Raw genomic sequence first — 24,543 nt, 5'->3', positions numbered from 1 at the left:
CACAGTGCAGAAAGGCTTGTGATAGATTAACCACATTGTACAGTAGCTTTGAAATCTGTGATTGTGTCCAAAACAACTGACATCTGCAGCCAGCAGGGCAAAACAAAGACACTTACAGTATATGCACACACCTATGTTAATAAGACAGCTTTGTTTAAATCTGACAAACTATTCCAAAAATAGAAACAGGTTCATTTGACTGTACGTGATCAATGAAATCTAGTAGTTTTATTTAAATGTAATGGCTCTCGTTTTTATAATATAAATAGGCAGATCACAAAAATCTGACATCAATCGTATGAGTGAAACGCAGAGGTCTGTACAAGATATCTGCGTATACTTTCACCAGAGAAACAAATGATTCAGATCATTAAATCTTGTTTTTTTCTCATTGCTGTGGGCATTAAGGATACAGAAACAGACAAGCAGACTGGGTTATATTGGGTGCAGTTTGTTTTGTATGAAAATCTGCCTACAGCTGGGGACCTAAGTGAATACATTTCAGCAGCTGCATAATATCACCTATTTGTGTTCTGTTAAATCGACCGTGTTGTTTTTAAACATTTACAATACAGTACAGTATGTATTCCTTTGGACATTAATTATAAAATGCTTCAGTGATGTTGTGCTGTTTTATGTAGTAACAGTCCTTTCCTAAATACTGGGATTTAAAAGGGCACTTTAACCTACAGAAAACGTCATTTATATTTTGAAAACTACTGGATTCATGTTGAGCTATCAACACCTACCAAATAAGTCCGGAGACCTTCCACAGGAAGCAGAGCAAAAAGCTTGTTGTTAAGCATTTGCAATAGCAGACACACACGGTTTATCAGAACCTTAGCTACACGTAGATCTTATAAAGCACAAAATAAGAAAATGATTGTACTTCCCAAAACCAGACACTATGAAGAAAAAAAAATCTAAATTTACTTTAATTGCATAATACCAGATAATCGGAAGCTTCAAAGCAAAGTCATAGATGAAATCATTATCTCCATGTGTACCAAAGACATTGTCTTTTAAGCTTGAAATAATGGGCAATAATTTAAACTTGAACAAGGTTTGGGAATATGGTTTGAGGATGATGATAGGCTGTTATCAGTTTATACCTGTCATTAAATGTCAGTCAAAAAGTGCTACTGATAGACACCAAGCAGCTGTGAAAATGCAACCAAAAAATAACTCTCAATCATCGCCACAGATTTCCCAGGCCATTTTATTTTTTCATTCAACTGCTATTTGTCTGAAATTTGAAAACCAGCCACAAGTGTGATATCATATTGTGTAAAAATATACAGTACATCACCAGTACCTACAGGGACAAATATCAACTGCCTATTCCATGGTCCTAATATATTGTTAATCATATTGTTGTTACATTTTCAAAATAAAAATACTGTACTCCTTAGCTTATATCTTACCGTCCAGTTGTAAGTATGCATTGTGATTTCATATTGATGTAACGGAATAACAGTGGCATACACTTAATACATTGTGAAGTGGTCTTAAACCAATTGGCTTGAAATGACTTCTTTTACCTGTTTACGTGATAATACTTCAAGTTCTTAACAAATTTTTGTTTAATTCTTTCAAGCCTACATCTGTACTGTATAATCCATCATCTTAATGTTTTCTTTTTTTTTTCTACCGGATGAATGTATTTGAATTTTTTAAAAGGAAAACCGTTAGGTTACACACTTTAATCTGTGTGGTCTGGTTCCCTTTCTTTAATACTGTGTGGCTCTTGAGATCTTGACTCCTGGGGATGCAGAGTCGGGTGTAATTAAACTGCTTTCCACATTCAACTCCTGCAGCCTGGCATCTCAAGGGAAAGCTGCAGATATATTTTAGTGATCCACAGTTTGCTGAAGCAGGCTACTGCATTTTGAAACTGAATCTAGGTCTCTTTACTCTCTCTCTCTCTTTAAGCTGAGGCAGCTCCATGCAGCGGAGGCATATCATGAAAAAAAGGAACAAGTAATAGATTTATTCCATGCTAAAAAGAGAGGAAGGAAAACACAACAGTTCGGCTGCAGAGCCTTCTTCAGGTGTACTTTAGACATGAGTCCACACCTGGAGAAGGCTTCACAGCCGAAAAACTTGTGTTTTCTTTCTTCTCTTTTCAGCATGGAATAAACCTATTACTTGTTCCTTTGCAGTCTACGCATGCTGACGCAGTTACCCACCTGAACCATCATGAAAGAATGTGCATCTTAAAAATATCATTTGATTTCCATGTATTTTATTTGCATTCATAAAAAATGGTGGGAAGTGAATGCAGATGCACATTTAGACATTACTGGTGGTAAGCTTCAGAAATAGTTACCATTATTTACTATTTAAATCCACAGAGATATATTGCTTTATTTTTAATAAAAAGGTAAACACAATAAGAATATTTAACAGACCACCATAACGTACTCATGTCTGAAGTAGGATTGAATTCTATGTATTCTAGCACTGTAGGTTTCACACAACGAACTGTTTGCCAGTCGGTTTTGTCAAAGAAACAGCACATTCTAGGCAACCTACAATTAGGAAAGTCTTATTAATTTGTAACAAATTAAAATGTTCAAGAAACCCTTAAAAACATTTAACAAATGTACATGCTTCTCTAAAAAGCTGACATAATTTTACTTTACTCACGTAATGTGTAGGTTATCCACTGGATGATACACAAAAGTATGTGAGATGGCAAGGACAAGGTAAAGGTATGGATTCCAAAGTGAGATGAAACACATTTCGCTAACATTAGAACTAATATACAGTACATGCATTTTTTTCTCATATTATTGCATTCTAGCTTTAAATACTGATAAAATATTCATTTTCCTCCAATTATAAACTCACCTAAGTTTTAAAAAATACTTTTACACCATTTTCTTATTTTGCTGTTCCCCCTCCTGCCTTCCTCTGGAGAAAATGGCTTCTTGTTGCATGTTTTGCAAGTCTTGTTTAGTGTTCTTCACAAACAGCCCAACCACATGGTGAAAGAATCCCTTTCCCTTGTGTTCACTCAGCATAGAGAAGCAACAGAAAAGGACAACACTGTTGCAGACAGAACCTTTCAGCAAACCCTTACTCTCTTTCAGTCTAACACAGAGGAAGGTGGCGGGCGAATGCAGCAGTTGGGTCGTCTAACGTTTTGCAGAACCGACCGGAAAACATTCTGCTGCCTCCTTTTCGTTTTTTTTCCTGGTGAAGTTTCAGAAGAAACGGATCTTCTCCCTTTAGTCTGTGACATTATTTTCTTCTCGTGTTCTCTGATCTTGCATTGGAGATGACTCTGAATAGCAAAGCCAAGGGATTCTGGGTCTAGGGAGGCTCCGTAAACTTCCCACGTCATCCCTTGTTCGTCCCATACAACATCCCGTATGTTCTTAGAAGCTTTTGGCTGCCCGCCTGCTTTTTTCCGTTGGTTGGCATTTTTTTCGGTCTCCTTTCTGGACTGATCCGAATGACCTGTTGGCTTGTCCTCTGAACATTTCTGGATTTGGACCTTCGTCTTGTCTTCTGATAGGACAGCCTTCTGTTCTCCATCTTCTTCATTTTTAGCCGATTCCCTGCAGCCACCTGGTTTCGATTGTGGTAGAAGAGCTTTGGGATCCTCTTTTTTTACATGGAATGATTCACTTACTTCCCCATGAGGTGGATCTGCCTGTGTGCAGGAAGAGGACGCTCTATTAGCATGACACTTGGAATTGCTCGGCTGAGTTGGCACGGTTGCTATGTCAGCCGCAACTTGGCAAGCATGGTTAGTTGTAATAGGTTTTTCAGAAAGACTGCTTTTACATTTCTGCACTGCCTGACTATTGTTTCCGGGCTCTTGTTGGTTAAGGCTTTGTGAGGCTGCGTGTTCAGTATTCTGCACCATAAGAGTGGGTATCAGATTGGTTTGGCTGGGAGTTTCTATATTTATTTGATATACCGGTTGTAAAGCTGGAAGATCAGTTTTGGGACTGCATATATATTGCCCTGTTGCTTTGGTCTTTGCTCCTGGACCAGTTTCATGCAGGAGTACTGAACCTGAATGATGAACTTTGTTCTGACATACAGTTTGAGACAAATCTGATTCTAATGTAGTTTTCTCAGACAAACTCTCCACGCACTGGTTGCTGGTATTCTGTGAAGAATGCACATGAACTTGTGAAGGAACTGCATGTTGTTGGAAGCATGAGCCACTACTCTCCGTGACAGACTTCTTATGTACATCTGCTGTGGTGATTTGGTAAACTGCCTGCGACCCAGCTGTCACATGATAGACAACAGTAAGATTTTCTGAATCTTCTTTCATTTCGCTGCAAAACATATGTGGCAAAACCGGGGGAAAAAGATATGGACTCGTGGCTGCTGACCTACTCTGGACACTGGTAACAGCCTGGACTTCAACATCCTGGCATTTCTTCATGGGAACTGGGCTGCATTCTGCTCGAACAGTCATTGTTCCAGCTTCCTTAAACTGCTTGCAGTGTTCCTGTTGGTTTTGTGTCTCTTCACCTTGCAAGGCACCGTGGGCATGTGCTGCTTGGCCTGCCATCTGTGCAAGAGTTAATCCTCCCTGTTGCCCTCCAGATCCTGGAGCATCCCGTGCCAAGAAGGCTGGTACATTTTCGAATGAAGCGCTCTCAAAGCTTTCCAAGGTTTTTAAATCTTTGTCAACACATCCAGGGCCTGATTCCTTTTTCACATCTGTAATTCTGATTGGTTTTGTTGGCCAATCTACTATATCATCCTCCAACGGGTCTTTGTGCTGTTTTATAGGTAAAATCTCTGTTTGTTTATTTTCCGCATTCTTAGGGATTTCTGAAATATAACCTGATGTTTCCATCTTCGACCTCTGTGTCTTGGATCCTAATGTATCAGGATTATGCATCTGTACAGATGTAGTCGTGTCAGAGTCAACCAGTTCTTTAGATTTTTCAGATAATGATTTGTCTTTGCTGGTGGATATTCCAGTATTGCTGTCTTTAACCTGTTTTGATTCCAGAGATTCCTTTAGACAATGGTCTTGCATTGATGTTCTAGTTGGATCTGCTTTATCATGACATTTGTGAAGGTTTTTAGTCATTTCTGTACTAGAGCCCTGTGCTTTTGATTCTACAAATGCCTTTGCAGGACTTTGTAGCTTCACTGTGCTATTATCTGCCTGCAAACCAGCCTTTGATGAGATAATCATAAGCGTCTGGCTTGCATTAGAAATATCCTCCTTATGAACTGTACTCAGCACTCTAAAATTGTTATTATTGCCCCTGTTGTCTTCTTTTATGTCACTGTTACACCTGTTTTTTGAGTCTCCACTGCACACAAGCTCTTTTGCAATTATTATTTCAGATTCCTTGTGCGCCCCATTAGGAGAAGCGGTTGGAGTGGAAATATCCACTCGACTTTGCTTTTCACAGTCCAGCGGTTTGTTAGTTGAACCATCATCTGGCTGCTTCAAGCACACACTGCCCTGCCTGTGCTCAGCTGGGGTGCTGAAAGCCCTGTTCAGTTTCAGGTTGGGTTCTTCATCCCGTTTTTCATAGGACTCCTTGCTTCCCAAGTGGTCGGCAACAGACAAAGGGCTTACCATCTGAACAGTAACAGTCCTCTGTGGATTGGGAATAGTGCCCATTTGAAGCCCTTTTTAGTTCAGTCAAGGAGTGTAAAGTCGCCTTAAGGACTGATGTGCTCTCTTTGTAGGGGATCCAAATATTAACACGATCTTAATATACCAATGCCAGCCTCCAGATTAGACTCCCTAAAATAAAAGAGAAAATCACAAGGCACTTCAATTTAGCATGACCAGTCAGAATTAAAAATATTTTAAAGATCTTTATCAAACACATCCTGAATTCTACTTTTTCTTTCAGTGGAACTGCAGACAGGTTAAATATTAGCATCTCTGTGCAGCTCTAAAACATTCTGGAGCTTGCTAAAGCTCAGTCAACACAGACACAGATCTGAAATTGTACAATGCACAGTACACGTGGACATATATTACTAGTTAAGAACTGCAAATAAAGATCTTTACTATATGAAAAGATCATTTTAAAAATCATAAACTGACAAAACGTACTGAAGCACATGTTCAAAGACACTAGAATTAAATCTAATAACAATTAAATTAAGATTAAATGTAGGTGGGTAAGGTAAAATGACAGGTTTAATTTCATTTTCTTTTATGCAAAAAAGCATCAGAAGAACTCTAGCCCAAAGTTGTTGACAGTCCTGATACAAGGTGGTAGATGAACAGTAGTATTAAGCCATTTCAAATAATCTGTGACACGAATGTCATTTAAGACACACCAATTAAGAATGAATGAAAGGTTACAACCTGAGACAAAACCATTCACACCATTTAGCTCAATTGGTAGCTAATAGCTCATTTAACCAAGGCTTTCATCTAGCTGTTTGTCTAAATAAGCTTGGTTATCAGCTTCATCAACATGGCTGGGTACGTTGTTGCAGACCCCCACAATCCCACTGAACGTGGATCATCGTCTTTAGGACTGTGAATTCTTAAATCAGTACTCACATAACATTGAATCAGTGACCTGCTAAGCTTCTTGACTCAAGACTAAAAAGAATCAGTCTCTTCTGCTCGTCAGTGTACAACATTTCTTTAAGACCTGGTTGATTTTCTCCACTCAGTCCATAGCAGCAATATTTTTTGTAACATGCTTGCCAAAACTGCCAAAACTGCCAAAACACAAAATTCTAAAGGAGATCTTACCAGAAAATTGTAAAATCTTAATAACTACAGTAGCTTCATCACTCTAGTTTTCCAGTCTTATATTTATAGTTTATGTACAGTGCACACATTCTGTACAAGTGTAACTACAATACATGAGAAACACTATATTTTACTTAGATTACAAAGATTATAAAATTCACAGAAATACAGTACATGATGGCTTATATATTAAAAGTTAAGTTCTAAAGGTTAATTATAATTAAATATCAGACAAAATTATCTAAAGATTGAGTTAAATCTTGTCAATGAAATGGCAATGTTTAATATGGTTATCTGCTTTCCAGGATAATAATATTATAAATGCACTGTGCAGGATTTTGTTAACCAGAATGCAAGGACAACAGCACCATGCAGAGTTATTGGCCCAGTGTTAAAGGGAGTGGCATGTACCAAGACAATGGTTTTCAACGGTTTTCAACTAAGGACTACACAGTGCAAAAAAAATGTAGGAAAGAGGTACGCCTGCAGACTGGAGACTGCTGTTCTTGTGGTTTAGAACATGTACAGCTCCTAGAGCAAATATCAGAGTACAGTACAATACTGTATGTACTTGAAGTCACATGAGGCTGTTTGTCCAAAACACAGAATGGACACACAATACCTTCCCCCCTCACCCTGACCCTTACCTTACCCCAAGTAATGAACTGTAATTCTGACCATCACTTAATTCTTTCCTTGACTATAACAATAATCCCAATCCTATTCCTATCTTTTAAAGCTAACCCTCTCGTTATATTTATTCCTAACCCCATTCCTGGGTTCAAAAACCAGTACATTTTTGTATTTACTTTCAGTAAGTTTCTTCTAGTCATTACTATTATTATTATTATTATTAAAAATAAAAATAATAATAATAATAATTCGATTTGCACCCATGACAGCAAGTACTGTAAATGCCTGAGCTACACAACTGAATCCTTCAGCCCAGGGATATACAGTATACTATTCAAACATAGTGAAATGAATCTGTACTGAACCAATCATTGCACAATGGGAGCTAACCCTGAGTCACCAATTTACCCTTCAAGAGGTCATTCCCTTCAGTGACTGAACATTCAACAATTAGAGAAAGGAAAAAACTAACAGCAGTGCAATGCATTCTATATCCTAAGAGCATATTTCAAAGATGGTAACATTAAACAATAATTATCACTTACTATCGTGCTGATTTATGTCATAATGTGAATAAACACTAAATTTATATTTATATTATATTAAACACAAATTAATTACATTATATTTATATTGTACATGGATGATGTTCTTTTCTGGTTTGTTACATGCCACATTTATATGTAATAATAAGTATACAGCATATGAATGATAAAGATTGATCCTGTGTTGTGCTAATAAGCAATAATATAAGCTTTAGATGTAGCAATAAAATGGTAACACAAGCCTTTGTCTTTGTGGACTGATTTTATAACATTTTAAAGATTATAATTCCTAAAAAATGAAATAAGTAATTAATATAAAAATATTTACAATATAGCAACAACAAACTTCATCAGTACAATACCTGCAATTCTTTCGAATAATGACTTAATGCTTACAGTACATTACTTACATCTAGCTACACTTTCATATTATATATAAATATATTTCCTTTCTTCTCTTTTCAGCACGAAATAAACCTATTACTTGTTCCTTTGAAGAATATCATTATTCTTCCTTCAAACCTAGACTGAGTCTTGCTTAATATTTACCTTCATAACTGAAAGAAGAATGAAGGGAAGAAGCTGGTAAGCAAAATAAGATAAAAATGAAATCAAAACGTAAAATTCACACAAAGGGCAATTTTGGTTGTGAGGATCAGTCACTGTCTGGTTTCTCCAGATCTATAATCAGTTCTAGCTTTTGGCATATTGATCCACAATGATATTTCATTTGTGCCTCAACACCTCACAATAATTACAACATAAGTGGGCTCTTTGTATACAGGCTCATTTTTATTTGCAAAGGGGCTGAAAAGCTGTATACTGTACATACAGTACACCAATATGGTTTTAATGGACCTCAGGGAAGATCTCCAATTGTCCTACGCTGCTCATGTTCACTGAAAACACAAATCAGGAAAAATACTTATATTTTGAAATCAAATGACAGAAACGGTTAAAATGAAAGAATAGGTTTAGAAATTGAGATAAACCACCAACAAAAGTTGAAAATTTAGATTTATAAATGCAGTGTATAATTTAGGGTGAAACAGTCACTCTAGATAGTAATACTTAAATACAAATACAAAGCAACTTCCACAAGCCACAACAGGTTTGACCCTGATCCTTTTAAAGAAGCCAAGCAATGCTTTCTTCGCATAGGATATGATTCAGAGCTCCCTAACAAAATGAGGTGCTTCAGAAATCATTGCTGGTAGTTCATTTTCCTCCTTTGAATTAATACCTTCAGCAAAGGCCCAATTAATTAATAAGAAGTGTTTTTATTACATTTGTATTTGGAAATTTGGATTGCAATGGTGGCACAGTCTGTAGGCATAAACAAATACATATTTTTGAGTATTTTGCCATCTGTTACTCCATGGATCATCAGCATCTGAAATTTTCATTTTTTTTTCCACCAAGAGAACCTCCCATTATACCTTCAATTTCTTGAAACACCTGTCACTGAGGTCTCTTTCTTCACATTCTTTGGAGTGTGATTGGTCTCCCTTTCCTCCTGTGCAATATATTGGCATAGCACACTCATCTAACACTGCAGTGCTCTAAAACGGCTTTGATAGATCTTGGTTGAACTAATCAATGGGAAGAAGGCCAAATCATTCAACTGGAAATTCAGCTGTCCAATAAAGGGATTTTTATATTCACGGCAGTATGACAGTTTTTTCACACTAGATAGGAAAATATGTCCAGTCCTTTTTTTTCTGAAAGTAAGAAAGTCCATTTTTATTTTTATCTTATTTTTTAATGAATATTAATGACCATCTTCATGTTTCAAAAACCAAATACCAATAAAACAATTGCGGTCCTAAATTTCCTTTGACTGCTGTTTAGCTTTTTTGGAAAGTTATTTATATATATATTAAAAATATGCACTATATTGTGGAAAAAATATGGAAAAAATACCAACCTTTACACTGCATGAGAAGATGGCACAACAAATAAAGATATACAGTATTACTAATTAAGGTAGTGGATAATTGTAGCCTCTCTTTGGCACAGTTTTAGCCCCATATCCATTTTCATCAACCTTTCTCTAAATACTGCTACTAAATAAATGACACATGAAACAAAGAAAAGCAAGACATACTGTACAGTAATTGTTACGGGCACAGCCAGCACCAATTAGCTCCAAATGATTCAATCTTCATTCCACACTTTTTGCCCACAACTATTTAAACCCTCTGCTCACTGCTACTGGCGCTTGGTATTAGGAGCCTCCTGAGCTTGCCTTGCCCCCCTTTCCTGAAACCCTCTCTACCTTGTCTGGATCCCCTCACCTACGACTCTTTGGCTTTGGACTTCTCGCTACCTCTCTTTCATCTTGCCCCTCTTGGATTTGTTTGCCTGACTTCGTTCTGACTACCTAGATTTGACCTCGCTTGGAATTACCGACCACTCTTCGCCTCCCATCTTGGATACCTTAGCTTTTGGACCGCGTCTCGAGACCTGAACAGGGTTTAACAGCCTGGCGTTAACAGTAATTACATATATGTCAAGACATGTAAGCGATGACATACAGTAGGCATTTCAGTATTTTACAGTATGGACAAATCACTTTAAGCATTTAAATTGACAAGTTCAGCAACTGCAGTCTTTAATGTAGTATCTCTCATCGTAATACAGCTTCTCCTGCTTACTCCATGTAGCTTTAGTTTTCAACAAATTATGGACTGCATTTTGCAACATTGATATTCAAAATTAAAGTAACCACCCATAAATGTAAACATATCTAATTGGAACTCTCAAAATTCTAAGTCATGACATAGGACTTAGGACAATACTACCACCATTGGTGGTGGTGGAGGGGAGTCCCCATTACCTGTAAAGCGCTTTGAGTGGAGTGTCCAGAAAAGCGCTATATAAGTGTAAGCAATTATTATTATTATTATTATTATTATTATTATTATTACCAAGATTAATTGTCTGAAAACCCCCTTCTGAAGTGCCAAAACCTCATAATACACTACAAGAGGCATCTTGTCAGTGTAATCCCTGCCAGAGGAGGATTTACAAAATATTAACAAAGGTGTGAATAAAAATGATTTCTCATGCTTTCTGGACACAAAATAATTTTGAATAAACATGACTTCACTCTATGCAAACTCTGTTTGATATTAAATGATGATTTTCATTGCCATTTAACCAGGGGAATGAATACATCTGGAGGGCTCTATACACGCAAGGTATTTTACTAGATGTACTGTAAGTCCATTGTGTGCTATACAATAAGTGTGTTCTGAGAACAGCCAGAGACAGAAACAGATAGCTAAACATCCCTACTTTCCTTATACTGCTGCAGTCAAAACTGCCACCATTGTTATTTTCTAGGACGATTTTCTACACTGACACAATGAGAGAATGAGATTTTCCAGCCACACCCGCATTCTCATTCTTCACCTGGCTACACAACAACATAGTGTCTTGTCCCCTGACTTGACAAAGAGTTAATGAAGACAGAAAAGCAACATTTAGGAAAACGGTAATAAAAAAAGCCTTTAAAAAGGGTATGATCAGAGGCCATTGTTGTGGCCTTTGATCACCGTTAACACACATTCCTCTGGCGAAACCAGCTCTTAGTTCTCCGGTCTTATACACTTCACCAAGCAATGGTGGACCTAAAGAAGATCTACAAAGTCTTCAGTTCAGTATCGAAGAAGGAGTATTGTGATATAGACATATTAGAGACAAAATTTACAACTTTGAGATAAAAAACACTGCCTGTCACTGCCTGTGAACTCACAAGACATACTAAGATAATATATACTGTATATATTTAATCAGTAGGATAGTACAAAATGCAACTCATCTTACAAGTCTAGAAATATCATGACATTAACCTTAGGTCTTGGCTACCTTAAAGGCCAATCATCATTGTTAGAGATCTAACTGAACACGTGCTCATTGATAGCAACCTGTTCCGGGATTAATGGCAAACCCCCATGAAGTACATAGAGTTCTAGATCATTGCTGATAGGAAATCTTGAAAATTGTGCAATTATGAAACAGGGTCTTTGTAGTGCAAAGGCTTGACTTTTTTTAAGGTAAAAGACTATTGTATTCTTTTATTATTACCACATACAAAACTAATGTGTTTTAATGATAGCGTTGGTCAAGAAACTGGAGATGCTGTGAAATTAAACCATTAATGAAACATAACACCTTCTAACACTATTTGTCACATACAGAAATATCCAAAATATCTGGAGCAACAAAATGTATTAGAAAATACACATAACACATTCTACACATACTACAACTCAACCTCTTGAACTCTGACTGCCAATTTTGCCTGTCTTTTCTCCCTCCTCTGTGGATTTCTTCTTTTTTCTCCTTCGTCTTCCATCGTTCACATCTGCCGCACCTTCAGCCTCTCTGCTCCTGCCTGTTTTTCAGTCTGTTATCTATCTCCTCGACACCCTTCCTCACACTCTCCACGCCTCCCTCTTCCCTGTCTCTGTTCTCGCCTTCCACAGACTGTTCACCCTCCGCAGAGAAATAAACGGTTCACAGAAATCAGAACGGCTCAGTACCAGTAAAACCTTCCAGCGCCAGTGATCTCTCAGCTGCATCCTTCGATAACTCTTACTCTGAATTTCACTTATTTTTTAAATTCTCAAACTGGCAAAGTAACTTTCTTACTGCCTTTACTTTCTGTGAACACAGAATGCATATCTACAGGATACTGACACTAATGTTTTGTATCCACTACCTATATTATAGTTCTTATATTTGCATTTAGGTAGTATAGCACTTACACTTGCTCTTCTCATTCGTACTAGCCTATTTTATATTTTACGTTACTGTGCCTAAATTGTTCTTTGAACTTAACACAAATGTAAATTTTCTATATTTTAAGTCGCCCTGGATGAGGGCATTACCAAAGCACATAAATAATAATCTGGCGCTTATCAAACTCTACCATCCAAAATGAGAACCTGAACAATATATACATCTGCAAAATGTGGCATAAATGTGAGTCTATGGAAATGTGCTTTCATAACTGAAAAAAAATGTAAAAGTAGAAACAAAAGGGATTGTCAATTTTTTTAGTTATTGCTAATAAAGAAAACCCTTGTATAAAGCTTGCCGTTTATCGTAAACCAACCAACAACTGAGCCAATAGAAATTAATTTATAGTACATAATATTTAAAAACTGTATTTTTATGGAACACACAAAAATTTCATGCAAGTGATATAAGTGAGCACTAAAATAAGTAACTTAATGTTTGCAAGAGTAATAAATTATCTTAGGTTAAAAACAAGCTGATACAGTATAATCCAAATGTAAAACAGACACAGGAATAGTTCTAAAGATCTGAATAGGTTTGGCAGATTGCGTTCTCAATCTCAGATCTCAATCTCAATTGATGTGTTTCTCTTAGGAAACACATTTTCTCCCATGTCAAAAGATGTTTTCGAAAATAAAATGCCACAGTAGTTTCCCAGACCAATTCTGAACTAGTCTAATAGTAAAGTTTCTGAGTAAAGTCATGGCTACTTGACATAACAAAACATAACAAGGTAAATCATTTTGGAGCTACACTTCAGAAGACATCAGAAATAACTACTGTATAACATCATACTCCATGCCCAGAGGACTTAAAGAAATGTGGGAGTCATTACTGTGACGGACACGTTACACTATCAAAGAGCAAAGATGTGCCCTAACCACAAGATGTCACAACTTATTATTTAAATTCTTATACATCTTAATTTTCTATCCTAACAGTTTATATTTTGCTTTTCGTAGGTCAGTTTTACAGTTTTTATACTAGAATTATTACAGATTTTTCTAAGTGCTTTGCCATAAGAATTTAGATTTTGGGGATTTTTTTACTAAGAAAAAATGCAAGTTTAGATTGCTGATAATTTCTTACCATTATCATATTTCGCTGTCTTTCCTGTTGTTTTTTTAAACTAAGACAAATGCAACATGGGCAATTTAAGGCTAATTTGGAATAATGCGAAAAGCCTTTGATTAATTATTTTAAGATGAAAAAGGCACCCTATTTGAGATTAAGGTATGATTAAAACAAAAAAAAACATTACACGTCAGATCTAAGACATAAACCTCGCTTTTTCTAACAAAATAATGAAAAGGGAAAGTAACAATTACTTTTTACTTCACTTCCTCTTTTATAAAGTAAATCATAAACAGAAACAATACTCAATAGGAGTGCTCCTAACACAGTACTCATAACACAGGAGTTAAATTATAATATAATAATAATGAGTTTAAGAGTGTGAGTTTTTATTACCAGCACTCATAGCTTTCCTTATAACACCTGTTTCACAAGGGCATCTGTTACAGTCACGGTTTTTCTCTACACATGAGAGATTAGCATTCATTTGAAATGAAAGAAATATGAATGCGTAGGCCATTCACATATTTCTACCCATTGTATTTGGTGTGTATAAAAGGAAGCCATATTGCCTAAACATTTAGTGAATTCAAAGCAGCCGTATACAGTAAAATAATGAAATAAAATAGCAAATTTCAGATATACAGAGACCTTTCATGTACTGTAAATATCAAGAAAAATTAAGACTTGCTGCTGCTAATTCACCAAGTAACCAATATATTTCTCAAAATCTGACAACTCACAAAGCAGTTACTATTTTTGTCTTTTGATAGCAGTAGATCATTACCCTAATTACTCACTAAATCAAGACAAAGTAATGAACATGTGCAAAAGTACTTTAATTGTCTGCAAAACCTGGTTTGGCATCTTTTCCCACCCCAACACATCAATTTGACTAGAAAACAAACTAAGGAATGTGTATGCCATCAACAACATTGTTTCAATCAGCTTTAAAAGACATTTCTTTAAGTCGAAGATACAGTAGATGTAGAGACAACCAGCCCCAAACGTAGTGAACTTCTATATTTTCATACAGTATTGTATCGAATTAAGAGAGATGATTTATGTCGATTTAACACTTTTTATCTTCCTTTAACTGTACTTTACATGTAATGTTTTTTTAATTTTCCTGGGATTATCAATGTTACATTTTACAATATATTGAATTAAGGAATATTTTTAATTCAGCATTCTTGATAATAAATTATTAACAAACATCTTTAACATCTTTCAAGTTCTTTCTCCTGAATACTGTACATACTCTGCTCAGGAAGCAAAAACTTCAGACAATTTATATTATTCATGAAACTGTAGTACTGAGTTTTTATGAATAATGTGCTGTCATATCTGGGAAAAGCTGTGCAAGAGATCCTGATAAGTCTTTACATCATTCTGATCATGTATAAATGACATTGGCAAATGGTCTGTCAATGAACAGTGGCGGTCCTACTGTATATCCAGGATGTCAGTAATGAGAACAGCAGCCCAAACTGCTAGTAATTCCATCTGTTATCTACTGTATGCTACAATTTTATCAAAGAAATAACCATGTATTCTTTAAATCTAATTAGTTACTTCTATTTTTTTTTCAAAACGTTAATTTAAAATGTAAGAATCCGGGTGCACAAATATATGTTAAAAGAGTTTAATCTCTTATATCTATTAAATCATAAAACATTAACCAATTATCTTTTTGTTGATTAAGTGCAGTCCTGGTTAATTTCTAAAGGTGAAAACAATATTTTCGACCTGTTAACAAACAAAAAAAGCAAAGAAGTGATTTTTCTTTTTTTAAAAATAGTCATTTCCTAATTATATGCAAGGTAGTCCTTCAGGTCAGTTCACAGCGAACAGTTAAGTGTTTCCAGAAAAAACAGATCAAGGAAAGGAACCCATCTCACCTCACCTTACTGCTAAACAATGACCAATGTGAACTGAAGGGCTAAACAAGCGTAAAGGCAATCACTCTACCTGTGTCACTGTTGAAGGACTGCCATTTTTTCATAATACAATATGTTACATTTATAAACAGTATATAATTATTTTGGCCATCGTCACGTCCCATTCTACATAAAGCATCTCACACAGCTGCAGTCATTCTAATTGATCATAAACGTTTTACAGTACAGACGAACTGCAAGAACTTTGAATATACCTATAAAACAACACGAACAATAACAACTATTAATGCTAGTAACTGCAGCACAAAATACAACCCACCTTGCTGAACCTTCGAATACCAAGACTCGGGATTTATAAAGGTGCATTTGACCTTGCGGACAAATTTCATCTAGTCTTCATCCATTCAATAGCGAGTGCACAGCGTAAAACAAAAGCAGCCTAACTGAAACCACTGTGACTTAATTTAATTTAAAGGCTTCATTTAATAAAACCGTTGGTTAACCGTCGTATGTTTCCCTGACAGTATTTTCTGCCGAGGTACTCAGTTGAATTTCAATGAAAGAATTTGAGTTGGACGTCAGCGGCACAAAACCACGCCTTCAGTGCAAAACAGAATATAGGGCTTTATCAGGAGAAGAAAATAATTGGGTCACACAGTGACTCTTTCTAAAGTGTTCAGCTAAAAACGAAAATAACTTGCCAGTACGATTCTTTGTCAGCTATTTTGTGACTTATTTGATGGGAACGCTTAAAAACAAAACCCACAAATTTTGGTTTCTTATCTTATCCCAAAGCACAAACACGTTTTTTATCTCTTCTCAAGGTAAACATCACCTCCTTTCTAACACGCGAGTGGTCACCGTGGGGAAACTCAGGGCACTGTTTACAGTCATGACTCTTGGGTTATTATCATCTTTCAATGGGGTGATTAAGAATTTTAGCAGCCACTATGGTCATTTTTAGTTATATATTCGTTTTGTAAATTAATATACATATGCAGAGCAGAGATGGTGACGTTAAATTTGAATTACAGCTTGGTATCCGGGCCTCTTTCCGAAAATATGCTTATTGTATATAAATTATTCTGTAACTTGTATGTTTTGGTCATCAATACAGTACCTTAATTTAGAACATTTCTACAAATATTGAGAAAAATTGAGTGGAATAACACAAAACACCCAGATCTATTTTATTGTTAATATGGTACAAACCGTGTGAAAAAATATTTAATATTACTTTTACAGTTTTTGCACACTCACTGTTACCATCTGTAACACACGGAAGCTACTCACACAAAGCTGGCCTCATTTACATGGGAAAGGACCAATAAAAGAAAGCAAAAGTAAATAATATAGTATATTAGAAAAAACAGTGAGAATATCTGCAGTGAGATTTTGCACAATGAAAACAGTTAAGACCAGAACCTTTCATGTGCCTGAATGGGAGCATGCAAGTACAGTATGTATTTTCTTTATTAAAAATCGTTAGGGCTTTGCTCCTGTGAATATGGATTAGCACCTGTCTATTCCATTCAGATCCTTAGACTACTAATGCCAATTGTGTCTGATGTGGATCGTGATGGAATCATTGATCAAAAAGAATAGTTTTATTTTTTCTTCATCTTTAAGTAAAAAAACATAGATCTAATTGTTAACAAAAAGAGATAGCACACGTAGAATGTTAATAGTCACACACAAGAACTAATATTAATAACTATATACAAGACAGTGTCTTGAAGTTATCATTGCAATGATCTAACCATTTAGCACAAAGCACAGGGGTCAATGCAGATGTCAATCATTTGAACAAAATGATTTGAACAAAATGATACAACATTTTAAAGTTTTGTCTGCCAGGTCTGCCTAAAAGTTCAGTTGAGTGTACTTTTTAGAAAATATGTAATTATTAAGGATCAATGTCTGTTTTAACTTACTCAACATACTGGATTTCTGCGGAATTTTTATTTTAAGTCTTGGGGTGGTGTTACACATTCTCAGCAATAATAAATAACATAGAAAACTAAATAAATTATTTTACTTCACCAGTCATCTGTTGTTCAAAAGACAAAGAAAAATGTATATAGAATGCATTGACAAATTTGTGTGTGGTCTAAAACATTTGTAAGTGAATTGTTATACTTTTTTGTTGACTGGACTAATATAATAATTCAATGTCATTTTCAAGAATGCAAGTCTATGTAAAATCTTGCAGTCTCATAAAAGAAGAATTCAAACCCACACCATCTGAGATAATTTGCTATTTTGTAATTCTGTCATATGAAATCTTTGTTTATTAAAAATTTAAATGAGAATATAAAATTATAAAGACTGCAAATGAGAAAAGGCCATTTGTGAACCCCCAAGACAATTATTGGAAATACAATTTCTTACCATAATACACTTGTTAAGTTAAAACCAGTCTTTTCTTAAAGGACCAAAATGGTTTATATTTACCAATTCAATGTTTTTGAGACACAATGGTGTATGAAGTAGAAAAAAGAATAATTAAGAATCAGTGTGTGTTAAATAGCAAGTCAATACTTTGTGGGTTTGTGCAGATTAGTGAACAGAGTAGTTGATGCTCATCAGTCTAGAGAGGATTACAATATAATTTCTAAAAATCTAGCCTTTACCCATCCACTGTCAGACAGATACAGAGACAGTCTACAAATGGAAAATATTCAAAACCATGGTGACTCAACCCAGGACCTCCAGCGAAGATCTCCTCAAGAGTAACCCAGAAAATAATTCAGGTAGTCACAAAGACACATCTGAGGCAGCTCTAAGAAATTGATGGAACCATAATTGCAACAGTGTATTAACAAGTTCTGGAGGAGAATGTTAGACCTTCCATTCATTAGCTGAAGCTGAGCTGAAAGTAGATCCTGCAGCAACACAATGATCCTACATACTGTATACAAGCAGATCTACAAAAGAATGGCTGAAAATGAAACTCTGCATTTTGGATTGGCTAGCTCAAACTCTGCACCAAAATTTTCACAAACGTTTTCTTATTACTGTAGCTCATTTGGCTGCCAGTGGCTGATTGCTCCAATCATTTTTTAAATAAAGCCAGAGAATATCAGCTTCAACAAAATGGCTGGATAGTTTGATCTAGGTTCCATATTGATTATATAGAAAGTACTATTGATTTCTAATATTAGAAGGGACATAGTCCTTATTTTCCATTGTAAATACCTGAAAACATTTTGAATATAAGGATAAATGCTACAAAATTAGGTTCATATAAAATACTTTTAAGTCGTGTGGATTTATAATATTAACATTGGTAAAAGTATTAGAATTAAAAGATAATTTGCATACAGTCTAAATCAGTGGTCTATTTTCAGGGAATGGATGTTATGTCTTATTATTTAGTGTAGGTTATGAGATTCCTGTTTTTTGCTGTAGGTATATGTCTATCTTGTTTCAAGGTAAAAAAATACATTGGTGATGACAGCTCCATAGCAATATCCATTCAGAAGATAATACTCTTTTGAAATAATGGTTAAAAAACAGCATGCCAGCTCTGCTCATATTAAAAACCTTCTAAAAATGTATTTGAATTTAAAAGGTGAACTACTTTAGAAAAAAAAACTTTATTTTCCTTGTCTTCGCTGGATTTTTTCTGCAAAGCTTTTCTTTGTTTCAAAGTCCTGTGATATTCGGTGACACATCTTCGAAAGCAGCTCTTGGGATTTGAAAAAAGATAATCTAGTATGCGCTGACAATTCAAGTTTTAAAGCAGAAAACAGAGTGAAACAATGTTTTTTTTTCTCACAGATCATTTTTAAGAACATGGTTATACATACATATTATTAGAATGACTTTTTGGGTTTTGGATTTGACATAATGTACAACCCTCAGCCTTAGAGCTATGTTGTGTTTGTGCTTCTGGTAGGATTACCCTTGGCAAATTGGTCCAAAGTGAGGGGCCAGACAAAGAATGATCCCAACTAGACTCCCATGATGGTTCAACTAAAACCTGAGAGAATCCTGCCTGGATTAGGCACACCTGACCACCTGCATAACCCGGCCTGGCTCAGCCCAAAATGGTGAGCGCTGTCGTGTGGGCTCACAACCACAAGGTGGAGGATGGGGGTCTGCTGGAACGCCAGGCAGGTCACAGATATGAGCAGGACACATCTAGACAGACTAATAGATTCCCTGGGGGTCTGGAACAAGCTACCCTGCCGTGATGTTCAAGCTGACAACCTGACATTCTTCACGAAATGGCTAGATGAGATCCAGGATCGGTTAGCTACTACCAAATGAGCTACACAATCACTGTGCTGAAGTTGATGAATTGCATTCTTTCAAAATACAGCTGGATGAGACCCCTGCTTCAATTAGCTACTAAGTACCAAACAAGCTAGACTGGACGAATGATCTCTTCTTATTTGAAAACAATCTTGTATTCTGTCTTTACTTAAATTGATGTGCACCACATTGGATCAAACAGATAAAGATTTATATAAACAAAAGCTATCAGTACCCTCAAAAGTAGTTATCTTAGCCTCCACTTATTAAAGAAATTGATCATTATGCTACGTTGATAGAAGTGGTGTTTAGGAATTAAGACTCATTAAGGAAATAGTCTGTGCTGCACATTTGGCAGACATGCAACTGAATTGTCTGGATTCCTATGGAGGTTAAGTACTCTTCAGCAATATGCTGAGAATTTGGCAACTTTACCAGATGACATTCCTTGCTTGCGGCATTACTCAACTATCTTTCATTTAATGCATTAAAATATACAGGGCCTCATAAAATATTATAAATTATATTTTTAGTGCTATACTCTACAGATTTAAGTTTTTTAATTAGTGAATCTAATACAATTTGCTAAATTACGCTTTCCAAAATTAATTTTAATTGATCTAAATAAAGTAAGTGGTTTATTTGACATTCCGAAGTGTTCTACTAAGAAGGTGCGTTAAAAGTAGCTATATTTTATTTTTGTAACACAATGTGCTCAGCAGCTACATTACGCTAGACTTGCATCACCGAATAAATCTAAATCCTGTTACAGAAGGTGTAGGCTGCCTAACTGGCCCCCGGATAGCAGTTGGTTGTCCCGCGGCCGCAGGTTCGCTTTGCCATAATGCACCTTGCCTGGCGCTGTTGAAGTGGGCAGTTGCAGTTGAATCCGAGCAGGGCCGGACTAATTACAAAAGGCAGATCAATCCGGAGTGTCATAAAAATAAGTCAAACAGAATTTTTTATTTTCAGTATCTTAAATCATTGCTCACAATCTCAATCTAACAAAAGTAATTTCGAATTTTAAGAAACGTTGTAACTAAATTAAAAGACAACCTGGATAAAACAAGATACGCACTGTAAACGGAGTATCTGAAATCTGTATCTAACAAAGCGTAATTGCTTTTAGTTTTATATTGTCCAGAATATACTGTATATACTGTAAACATACACAGGTTTTAATCTGAAATATAAAGTTTACAAACTAACCTACTGTATTGCTGCATGTGTTCACGCCACCGCAGTTTCGCATCTTTTATCAATACATGGAGCTTCCAGAAAATTACAAAAACACGTTTAAAATGATAAACACTTTAGGAAAGGTTTAAGGTGTGCAATTATTTTGTTTAAATTATTCCCTGCTATTTTTAATAACTTCTTAAAGGCGACAGACCGGTATATCACAACTGTAGAATGACAGCGTATTGTTAGTCAGATCCCCATGAGCACGACCTGAGACCAGTCCTTCATGATAACTTGAGAATATTAGCTAATTCTCGACAATGTTGACAAAAACAACGTCTTCAAAAATGAGTTATTTCATAGCAAGGTGGAAACTGGAGAACTGTGCAATAAATCATTTTCATGTAATTGTTGTTGATGTTCCTCTCATCCTCACAAAACCATGCAAAACATGACATTGTAGCATTCGTCCTTTAATCTGGTATTTAAAACATGCCTATTTATAGCGGGTCAAGTACTGTTATTGGAAAATAAAGGAAATAACATATCCCGAGCTTTTGGTGGTCAATGGGCATTGATGTTTCATTTTCAAAACAGAGCTGATGTTTTTGCATTGAAACAAGATTAAAACAACATACAGAGAACAGGATCCAGTTCTAAATAATGTTGTATTACGTTTCATTTAAATTTAAGATTATTTTCAGTAAAGGGAAAAAGCTCACACAAAATGAACACACTACCTTTTTTACTTGTTCTTTTCACTGATGCTGCGACCTTGCATACTCATTTAAGCTACCTTCTTTTGCATTTCTTAATAAAGGCGTAGGGCAAGTTACAGTGAAACTTTACTTTTTAGTTATGTATAACAAAAATACGTGGTTATGGACTACTTATTGACATTTACGTTTAAACAGTGCATCCATCGAAGCAAAACAAACCCTTTCAAAATCTCACATTTTAATTCCTATTAAATATCAAGATAAACCAGAATTGCCCATCTTAGAAATATATCATTTATTACTGTAACACACAGAAATGCATTTTATTACTGTATTTTTTAAAGTAAATATAATCTCTAGAACTTCATTCACAAATCCTAAAATAGTATTCCCTGCAGTTGTCATTTTTGTCTTTGACGTAATAAAACATAATGTAAGGAAGTATAAGCAAGAAAAAATAAAATATCAAATCATTTGGATTAGCAGATGTCATGGGATGTCAAACAAATGTTATTAGCTTGGTGGGGCCTCCTCTTGAAGAATCATTAAAAACAGACCCCGCGTTGGTAGTCTGATGAAGGCAAAAATTAAAGGGTAGAGCAGTTGTTCCCAGCTCTGGTCCTGGTGGGTCCTTGTATCTGTTGGTTCTGTTTCCAGCGAAATCGATCTGCCATTCAATTTTGAATCTCTTCATCCAGTGCAGGGTTGCGGAGCCCCAGAGCCTATCCTGGCAAGCAATAGGCACAAGGCAGGATACACCCTGCACGGGGCACCCACAGATACACACATTCACACTGGGGTCAACTTAGCCACAGAGCCACCGCTCCGCCCAACCCTATATCGATTTCTGAGTTTCAGAACTGCCCTCATTTAGGTGTTTTGCCTGACATGTAACCTATCCTGACCTCTGCAGAGGGAATAAATGCTAGTTGCAGGAGTTTCTGATACAGTGTCACTGCCAGCTGTGGCTGTTCTCCATCAGTTGATCAACTAGTTGGAGCTGTTTAGTCAGAAATAATGGCAACTAAGATGAGAAGATACGCTGAGGTGGGAGATAGTACCCTTGAAGTAGGTTATTTTTGACACTCAGGACCGACCAAAGAAAGTCTATACAAACAAGCAAATCAGTTAAATAATCAATTATCACCAGAGAATTGGAGCTCAGTTAGAGGAAAATGGACAATCTCAGAACCTGAGTTTGGGAACTACTGGTCTAGAGACTCATACTGTATTTATACCCTGACACTTGATGAGAATAGGAATTTGTGCTTCTCCTGAAAGTCCATTTATGAACTCCATTTAAAGCTGTTGACAGCTTAACTGTCACGGATGTCGGAAAGGACGAACCATGGAATGGTAGGAGAGCGTAAAAGACCCTATGCGTAGCGGCAAGACGGGGGTTAGCCCGGGCTCAGCTGTTCAGGGAATGCCCTATAGAAACCTATGCCCTATGGTAGCGGACATGGGGCTACCTGGTGCTAGGTTTCAGGACATCCGAACGTCAATGCTGAGCGAAGGCAGAATGAAAGACCCGGAAGTATATAGCCCCAGAGAGAGAGAAACACCGGAAGGACAGCAAAGAACCAGAAATTAGAGACAGGACAGAGAAGGAGCACCCTCTGGCTGCAGAGGGCATGACATTAACAAATGATAATAAGAGGCTGAAATTTTGACTTTCTAAGGTAAACCATGGCAACTATGGTGTTAAGTGTATTTATACTATTAAAATTGTTAAGGGTTAAATCCTCATGTTGTATGCAAGTACAGTAGTTGACAATTCCCCAATGTGTCAGAACCCAGGATACCAGAAGGGAAAAAAACAAAAAGAAGGCAAATCCTCAAGTACAGTGGAACTTTACTTTGGAGGCCAAAATTGCAAGTCCAAGAGATACTTCTCTGGCTTCAGCCCCGTAGGCTCAGCCTGCAGCGATTACAACTCGGAAACCTCTGGGATATTACAACACATCGAGGCTTCTCCTCGGGAAAGCCCTAGTCCACGTGCTTCCTGAGCGTGTCATATTCTCTGAGCCATGATTTCAAAGCATGTGGTCAATAGTGTGGATTGATTACACAGAAGTATGAATCATCCCAAACTGATTGATGTTGGTCAGTAATTAAGGAAAAAACACAGTCTGTTTTCATCTGTTTATTCAGCTTTCTTCTCTGTGCCATTGAACACCTAGGGTTTCTGTTATTAATTTTAATTAGAATGGTTTTGCTATTGTCCTTTCTGCTTCTTGATCATGCTTCCTCGGAAAGTCACCATGATTTCAGTTTTTTGTAAATAAATCTGCATGTCCAGCAGTTTAGTGTCACAGCTTCTGTAATTCTGTCTCATAGTATGAATTTAAATACCTCATTTTCACAGTCTTTCATACAGTACCTTTGTTGAAATTGTGAAGTATATATTTAAATATATCTAATTAAAACCATGCACTTTCTTTGTTTTAGTTTTTCCTTTGTTTTTTTTTTTAGTTTTGTTTTTGTGTTGTGTTCTTCTTGGAGAAAAATGTTAAATCTTTTGGCAATGAATCAAAAAACTTGCAGGAGATTTTGAAAGATACAGCAGAGGTTTAAGGGAGTGTACATTTCCCGAGATGGTTAGAGATATTTCCTATAAAACATGGGCTTGTTGCGACGCAGAGGCCTGAAGAATGAAAATATATACACTGGGGGCGAACTGCCGAACTTGATGTGTTAAA

The 24,543-nt window shown here is 36.2% G+C and overlaps 1 protein-coding gene across 1 annotated transcript; it reads right to left on the bottom strand.

Moving 5' to 3' along the window:
- Positions 1–1,199: 1,199 nt before the first annotated feature.
- LOC102687076 (G protein-regulated inducer of neurite outgrowth 3) lies at positions 1,200–16,260 on the bottom strand. Its single transcript, XM_015344518.2, has 2 exons — positions 16,000–16,260; positions 1,200–5,743 (listed from the first exon to the last, which is right to left on the bottom strand). The coding sequence occupies exon 2, from the start codon at positions 5,615–5,617 to the stop codon at positions 3,092–3,094; it is 2,526 nt and encodes an 841-aa protein (XP_015200004.2). The 5' UTR covers positions 5,618–5,743; positions 16,000–16,260; the 3' UTR covers positions 1,200–3,091.
- Positions 16,261–24,543: the final 8,283 nt, after the last annotated feature.

The sequence above is a fragment of the Lepisosteus oculatus genome, chromosome 1 (assembly GCF_040954835.1).
Source record: "Lepisosteus oculatus isolate fLepOcu1 chromosome 1, fLepOcu1.hap2, whole genome shotgun sequence".
Taxonomy (NCBI): Eukaryota; Metazoa; Chordata; class Actinopteri; order Semionotiformes; family Lepisosteidae; genus Lepisosteus; species Lepisosteus oculatus.
Note: the sequence above shows the minus strand (reverse complement) of the source record. Positions and strands in the feature narration are given on the sequence as shown.

Bases quoted from the DNA above. Each gene is read 5' to 3' on its own strand.
- LOC102687076 (XM_015344518.2), bottom strand. From the start codon at position 5,617: ATGGGCACTATTCCCAATCCACAGAGGACTGTTACTGTTCAGATGGTA.